The sequence below is a fragment of the Brienomyrus brachyistius genome, chromosome 13 (assembly GCF_023856365.1).
Source record: "Brienomyrus brachyistius isolate T26 chromosome 13, BBRACH_0.4, whole genome shotgun sequence".
Classification (NCBI taxonomy): domain Eukaryota; kingdom Metazoa; phylum Chordata; class Actinopteri; order Osteoglossiformes; family Mormyridae; genus Brienomyrus; species Brienomyrus brachyistius.
The window spans coordinates 21,564,070-21,572,355 of record NC_064545.1 but is presented as its reverse complement, the minus strand read 5'-3'; the positions used below and the strand labels follow the sequence as shown (position 1 = coordinate 21,572,355).

Sequence of the window (8,286 nt, the reverse complement as noted above, 5' to 3'; positions counted from 1 at the left end):
GAAGTAAAGGGACTCTTATTGTAAAAGGGCAGGGGATTATGAGAATTTAACACACAGAATAGCTGCAGCATTGACGTGATTGATAGGTATCATTGATCTGCTTGAACTGAAACACACCTCAGTAAATTCTGTATTCCAGTTGTTGTATCTTATTTTCCCATTTGTAAGTCACAAGTATTCCAGCCTTTTCATCATAGTCAGTCATAAACAGTTTTCATAATATTATGGCTCTTTATGCGCTATTCAGTTTTCCTAACATGGATCTTTCTCTGTCATGTTTCTGTTGAATATAGTTCAATTAATAATTGCTTTTTCTAAAAAAGAACGTCTAACTCAGCCCTTGGGAAACTTAGTGATTCATAATGACAAAGAGTGTGATTTTTGTGAAATGTTATTTCGAACTTTAAAATATAGTTAATTTTTTTTTTTTTAGTGAAACAAACCCTATTTCATGTTATGATGCTTTTCACGTGATTGTAGATAAAAGTTGCTAAAAAGGAGGCATGAAACCACAACTTCACACAATGCTGTACCGAAACAAGTCTCCCCGATTTTAGACTTACATCTTCTTGAGCTCTAAATGTATGTGTCGTGTTTCTCAAGCTACCAGTTTTGCACGATTAAGGAACTGTAAAGGATTTCAAGAGAGAATTGGTCATTGAAATGACATTTAATGCGTTAATTAAACGGCAAGTGAAATGCTGCGTGGTTAAAAATTGCTAGACTCACTGCCATTGGCTGGCGTTAAATGACACAACTCAGGCCAGCTATATCTGTATGGTCAAATGTTCGCTGACAGACAAACCCACAAGCAGGAACTTTAAGCGCAGAAAAAGAAGTAAATATTGAAACACTACCTCCAATCGTGTGTGTTAATAGCACATACACATTCAGACCTTGAGTGTACAATATATGTCATACCAAAAAGCAGTGGGCTGTGGCTCTCCTTTAAGTGAAGACTCTGAGATTGGCACAGAGGACATTTCCTTGGTTATGCAATGGCTTTTGAAAAGTTCTGAGCTGGAAGGAAACCCTTCAAGCAAGGAATATCTGTCAGAGTGGTCTTCATGCAACGGTTCAACAAGATGGAGAGGTACCTCATCTCAGCTGTGAGTCCTTTATTAGTTTACTCTTTATTCCTCAGGATCTTCATGCTGCTAGGCTACAGCGGGAATTGTGAGTGAGCATGCTGTCTGAAAATTAGTTCAGGATGTTTATTCTTTAGCTTCGCCTTGAGATGGATCGCCTTCTAATTTGCAAGATGCGTTTTCAAAAACTGGAAACTGATCTGACATTTTAAATTTACCTCGTTAAAGTTACGTACAGCTGAGGTGTGTTGATTTATGCTTGTAACTCTGCATGAGAGATTATTATTTAATAAGTTATCAGGAAATAAGTACATCGGTGCTGTACAGATCCCCAGGATGAGTAGTAATGTTGCTTGATATTATACGCGCTTGTTTGTGTTATTAACGCTAAGTATGTAACGCCATCCGCCATGTTTTGCTTAAAAGGCGTCGGATGAAATGGTTGCCTATGATCCTGAAATGTACCGTGGACCCATAGAGTATCACCCATATCTTAGCAGTGATGGGGACAGTCATGGAGGTGAGTTAATAAAGCATAATAATATAGAACCAGAGCTGGGATTTCAGGTTCAGAGAATACAAATCCTGCCAAGATTTTGTTTCAACCAGCCAGTTGAGTATAAAGAGTCACAGTGACAGAGGACTCAACAGGTTGGCTGAAACTAAATCTTGGTCTGGATTTGTACTCTCTGGACCTGAAATCTCCACCTCTGTATATAACCATGTGAGCATTCTTTTGTTGTAGTATGTAGTTATATTTTCCCAATCTGGTCTTCGAGGACCCCCCCAAGACCCCCCTAGACAGTCCGTGCTTTTGCTCGGTTGTTGAGCTGTTGATCAGTGGAGATATAACATGCATCTAACAACCTGCGATTTAGAAATAGATTAGAATTGGTCTGTACAGAGCCAGAATATGATTTTCTCAAGTCACCATTATTATTTGAAAAACCGCTACCAACATAAATTCATGCAGTGTCCTTGATGTGCAAGTCATTTTTCAAAATCAGTTTCAGATAGCAATAAACAAATCGTGTTTTTTTTTTTTTTTTTTTTTAGTGGACTGAACGTTGTTGTTACTTCTGCTGTTATTATCTGAGTGCAGGATTTTCACAACAGCTTCTCCACTTTGTAGATCATGTCTGGGACTACTACGGCCATTCTGTTCACACCGGGGACTTTGACAACTTTACAGAGAACCACTTCACAGAGCTGCAGAATGCCCAGCCCCTACACATCCCCAGCCTGCACAGGATCACTGACATGGACCCACTGCATCCCCTGGACCCGGGACTTAGCAGCCACCATCTCACCATATCTCCACAGGTACATGCGCTCCCTGCTAATCAGGATGAATGGATGGATGGATCGAAAGATAGACAAGGGCGCTGTGAGGTTCTGCTGGTTATGCTGCTGTGCCAGTGATCAGAAGAGTGATTTCACCATCGGGCCCTTGAGCAAGGGCCCTAACCCCCAACTGCTCAAGGGTCTATCTGGTCCTGTTTTCTCAGAAATGTGCACAGCGTTAATAAAAGCATCTGATAAATAAATATAATAGATGTGATAATGTAATAAATATGGCAGATAGATCAGGTTTACACACAACACAAATCATCTATCATATAACTGCTCCATGGAACCTGGAAAAGTAAATAACCATTTTTGGTTTTTGACAGGTCTCTTGCAATAATTTTTTTCATACCTCCTCTAATTGATTTACAAACTCACATATTTTTTAGTGTCAGAAATATCTGTCACCATCTGCTTAAGATAGGTATTCAGAGTTTTTGTACTATACTTCACTTTGATATATATTGTTGAATAAATGGAGTATTCGGCACATATATCGCATTCTTTAAAGTCAGGGTTTTTAAGTAGCGTTCAGGTAGATATGTTAATCCATATGCTAGGATTTTGTTTAGGAATAGTATTCCTAGAAAAGTGTCAAGATATGAGTGAAGTAGATTGATAGTTGATGGCTGAGTGAGACTTTCCCAATATGGCCTGTTTTTGAGTAAGGCCAGACAGACACAGTGGGATTGAGCAAACTCACCGCCCACCAGTCTGTGGGTTTGCCTTATTTACTCAATGTAACTGCTTGGTATTATGACAGAATTTTAGTCAATGGTATAAGGTGGATATCGCACTGTGAGCTTTTCCAGTTTTTCAGTCACACTTAGTCAACCCATTAGGCAATATAGGAGACTACCATCTTCTGGGGGGGCCCTGACCACTGGCACCACCAGGCAAACTTCACTGCCGGTTTCCCCCCTATAAGCACCAGTGCCAGCAGTGCCCAGAGCAAAGAGTATGTTGCATGTAGAGCATTGTGTGTGGTGCGTCTCAGACCAAGTGAAACTGGGTGTTGCAGTGTGTTGGGGGGAGGGGCATAGTGGGGAGGGTGAAGCTCGTCTGCAGCACGACAGGGGCTATGACCAGCACAGATCACACTGCTCTGTATTTGCCACTGCACACCACTGCAGCTGCATGCTGATGATTGCATTCTGGGGCGATGGAAACAAACATCACATCCATGTCTGCCGCAAGGGTTTGTTTCATCTTTTTTTTTTTTAATTTTGACATCATGGTTTTCCATCTCGGGGTGACACTGTGGTTAGCACTTTTGCCTGACATCTCTGGGACCAGGGTTCGAGTCTCCACCAATATTCCATGGGTGTGATGTTTGCGTGTTCTCCTCGGCGTTGTTGTCAGTTCCTCTGTGGACTTCAGGTTTCCACCCACAATCCAAAAACATGCTGAAGGTGATTGGTGTTACCATGTCTTCAATGGATATGAATGGTGTGTGAGTGCGACCTGCGATGGTTTGGTGCCCTATCCTGGGTTGTCCCCTGCCCCAGCCCATATGCTCCAGACCTCCCCGTAACCCTGATAAGACAAAGCTAATTTCCAACGCACACTGTAACCGCTGTTAGTTAGCCATGCATGGAACCCAAAATAAACTGTATCATGCAGTCATCATGCAACTGTATCTGGGTGGAGCCACATCTATGTAGGGATCCTACTGGAATTATTAATGTTGTTACATTGTTACAAATAATCTTTGTCTTAATTGTACTGCATCAGTTTTTAATGCTGCCACATGATTTTTTTTTTTTGAGGAAAATGACTAGCAATAACCACCATTTTGTACTAACAACTACTAGCATAAAAACATCCTTTTAAGAAAAAGAACTAGGTTATGTTTAAAAACAATTCATGATAGCTACCACAAAACTATATCCTTAATGGACTGGTGTTATATTCAAGAAAGTGGTGGTTCTACGATAGTTAAAATCAGGGGATTTTAATGGAATTTGGTATTTTCTGAATGTTGACTTGGGTGCGTATTTTTGATTTTCACTTTTTGATGTGTGCGCTGGGTAATAGCTGAATGGGCAGATACGACCTTGGGTCTGAGGCCTGTTATCCTGAGGGCACTGAAGCTGAACTGATGCTGTCTTGCAAATGAAAGTTTCAGTTTCAGGGTAAACTGTACTGCACACTGTCAGAGAAGACTGGTGTTTGTCACATTTTCTTTACCCTTGTTACAGAATTAGTTTTCACAGCACTTACTTCCCATACAGAAAGATTAATGAAGGCGTTTGATTGTCAAAATAGGATTATTATAAAATGCGCAGTTAATGTCACATCGCGTAGGTGATTTGTGCTGGCACATTGGTCTTTTTTAAAAAACAAAATCCTTCAATGTAGCAGAGCATTTTCAACAGTTTAGTTTTGAAACAAGCGTTACCCACAGGTTTTTTGTATTCTGAGAACAACTTGGTTCCTCTTTCAGAATAAAGTTTGTGGTTTCTCAAATGACAGATTATTTTAAGCTCAGCCATTTTGAATCTGCACTCAGTGGTAAACAGAAAGGATGGTACTGAAGAAATGGCAAATTTAGTAAAAACATAAACCAGTATAAACCTATATAAAATCCCGGCAATTTTGAGCGAGTAAAACTCGAAGAGTAAAAGAGTAAAGAGTAAAAATGCGAAACTGATTGATCAGAAAGGCCTGACGATAACTCAGCCCCGCATGCTCTCATTTCAGATGCAATACTTCTCTCCTGCCCTCTGCTTTCCGCACCCCTCCCCTGCCACACGGAGCTCAGATGAAGAGGAGCCTGGTGTCCGCAGCCCCCCCCTGGAGGTGTCAGAGGGAGAGGGGGACCTGGCCCACCACCTCCCCCGTTCCTCTGTCATTGAAACCGGTGAGTTCCCGCAACCTGGGAATCATTTTGACAAGCGCCGAATAAGTGAGAGTTTGCAGTTTCTGTTCCTTAAAATTAATTTGGCGTGAACAAGGTAAGACTTGTGAAGTGAAAAGTGACCTTTCCTTTAATCATAAATAGGCTCATCTTCAAGGAATATGGCCACGTTTGAGTGTTTGAACACTTTTCCAGTCACCAAATGGCAATAACTGACATGTGCCACTTGTTACCCTGCGAACCAAAGTCTTAGACACTAAGAAAAGATTTTTTACATCATTGAGGAGGGATTTGCTGATGGGTAAAAAAATAATAAGTCCAACATTAGACAAAATGTTAAAAATATACACTCAGGACCCACCAGTTTAGAAATGCTGCTCTACATCATAGTGTAGGTAGAAAACGTATCTCAGGAGAGCAGTTGTCTCAGGAGATATTAAAACATATTCTGTTTTATTTTAATCCAGGAGGCAAGAGAAAGATTCGTTTATACCAGTTTCTGCTGGACTTACTGCGAAACGGGGACATGAAGGACAGCATCTGGTGGGTGGATAAGGATAAAGGCATTTTTCAGTTCTCTTCCAAACACAAAGAGGCACTGGCTAATCGCTGGGGAATGCAGAAGGGGAACCGCAAGAAGATGACCTACCAGAAAATGGCTCGGGCTTTGAGGAACTATGGAAAGACAGGGGAGGTGAAGAAAGTGAAGAAGAAGCTCACGTACCAGTTCAGCGGGGAGGTGATGGGGAGACCACTTTCAGAGAAGAAGATGTATGCATTATCATAGGAAAAGGAGGCAAACAAAATCAATATTTCATATTTCAAAAATTTCATTTCAATGAACAGTTCCTATGGGATGTATATACATACATAGGATTATTTTTTTCTGCTATTGTTCAGTAGATATTCTTTCTGTGTGTCTTATATACTGATATGACGAGGAGCATTAGTATTAATATCTTTTTATGGACAATGTACATTTCAAAGTTTCAAACGGCAGATTATGAAATCTACCACTATTCTCATAAATGGGAAGTGAAAGTTATTTTTAAAAAATGGCACAAACCAGCACCAGCTTACTGTACACATCTTAAAATATTATGTCAAATGGCCAGATTAGCAGTATTTATTAAGAGTGATATATTACTCTCAAAGCCTTTGGGAGGTCCCTTTATTCCAGTTGTCCTCCAAATCAGCAAAGCTAATCTGTGAGAAACAGATTCAAAGCTGTGAAAACAGATTTTTAAAATAATTGTAGGGCAGCAAGAAGCATTTTTTCCCCGAAAAGGCATTATGTTAAGAAGCAGGCTATAGAGAATGTGGTTTAGGGGTAACTTTCGTTACAAACGTTACTGCGCTCATGGGGCTCTGTTGTTACTTCAAAATGCCCAAAATATCATTCCGATAAATAAAGTCAATCTGGATTGGTTTCCCTAGTAATTCGATTGTTACGATTAGCAAGACTGAATTTTACTGAGTAACTCAGCTGAATTTTCCCTCGATACCAAAGAATTCTGTATTTAATTCTGAACACTACTTTCTTCTGCTCTGGAAAATGACAGAAGTTTCCAAACTTTTCCTGACTGCAGACCGACACACTTTGGGGAAAAAAATTTCATGGACCACTAAAACTTGGGGGGTGGGAAGGGGGCAGGGAGGTTGGGCTATAACAGTGACAGGGTGCTGGTGGCGAAACCTGTCAGTCAGGGAGGAGGATCAACCCTTGGGCCAGCTTTGATGTTTGGCCATTGCCATTTTCAGATACATTCAGAAGGCATGAACGTCAGGTGTCGTAAAAAGGGCGTGGCTCAAAATATTTAGTTTATTTTTGGAAATAAACCAACCCCTCCCCCAGCCTCCTTGAGAGCCACTAATCTTTCCATTACTCACCCAGTACAGGATCACAGATAACGCAAATCTACACAACTTGGGGAGGGCGTGCAAACTACACACTCAGAGAGCAGGGGCACGACTGAAACCGGCAGGAAGGAGTGCTACCCACCAAGCAGTCATTCATTGCAATGGTTCCAAGTCAGACTAGACCTTTAATGCTAAACAGATGGGATCACAATAAGTTTATTTTTTTTGACGGCCCCATAAAACTGATGCTGCAGTCATTCAGGCGCTCATCTTGGAAATATGGGTTTTAATACGTGTTGCTGGTGATTCCCATTCCGTGGTTGATATGACTCGAAGATTCCTGTGGACGTTCTCATTTAAAGGTGTAAGTAAGAATGTCCACAGCAGGAGGTGAGCCATTCCCCAGGAAAGCAAATTACCCTTCGAACTGCTACAAGAAATGCAAATTACATTTTGTCCCACAATTTTCCGAGTGAACTGGCAGAAGTCAGCTGTCATTACGGCAGCCTGTTTAGGTCATGCATCTGCTTAGCATTTGGTTAGAACAAGAGAGAGGTGGTACTGTACACCCTGTGTGACACCTGCCATTTTATCATGTGACCATACTATTGCGACTCAATAGATATGGGAATTTATTCTGTTCCATCCATCCATCCATCCATCCATCCATTCTCCTTCTAACAACTCATCCTGGTAAACGTGCATATACATTTTTCTGCAGCATTGTGCCTGTAGAGTCGCATCTTCCAGGTTTAGCATATAATGCATTTTATGTCTACGTTTAACTACATTTAAGTAGCTGAAATTTGAAATTTAGCTTGGAGAACTCAGGATTTGTACACTACGCCTTGATATGCTCAATGTAATTACAGGTTTTAGAATATTTGGTGCAATGGTTAGTTAAAATCATTCTTTATGTATCTACATTGGTTATTGTTTTTAAATAATGTATCTTTCAAAAACACACACATATTCCAGACATTTTCCTCTGACCTAGTGTTGTTTCCTCTTTGACTTGGCGCATTAGTCAGCTCAGCCTATGACTCTGTTTTCCAAATCATGTACCTTCCCTAAAAATATCCCTCATACTTCAGTGACAGGAATCAGAGGGGAGTAAAGCCCTGGGTCAGT

General features: G+C 40.8%; 1 protein-coding gene across 1 annotated transcript; it reads left to right on the top strand.

The window, feature by feature from the left end:
• The first annotated feature begins 241 nt into the window (after window positions 1-241).
• On the top strand, window positions 242-6,724 carry LOC125706514 (transcription factor PU.1-like). Its single transcript, XM_048973239.1, has 5 exons — window positions 242-1,109; window positions 1,515-1,608; window positions 2,221-2,411; window positions 5,139-5,298; window positions 5,763-6,724. Exons 1-5 carry the CDS (start codon window positions 1,068-1,070, stop codon window positions 6,080-6,082), a joined length of 807 nt encoding a protein of 268 aa, XP_048829196.1. The 5' UTR covers window positions 242-1,067; the 3' UTR covers window positions 6,083-6,724.
• Window positions 6,725-8,286: the final 1,562 nt, after the last annotated feature.

Bases quoted from the DNA above. Each gene is read 5' to 3' on its own strand.
- LOC125706514 (XM_048973239.1), top strand. From the start codon at position 1,068: ATGCAACGGTTCAACAAGATGGAGAGGTACCTCATCTCAGCT. The intron at 1,110-1,514 runs GTGAGTCCTTTA...TTTGCTTAAAAG, and splicing joins AGAGGTACCTCATCTCAGCT to GCGTCGGATGAAATGGTTGC. The intron at 1,609-2,220 runs GTGAGTTAATAA...TCCACTTTGTAG, and splicing joins TGATGGGGACAGTCATGGAG to ATCATGTCTGGGACTACTAC.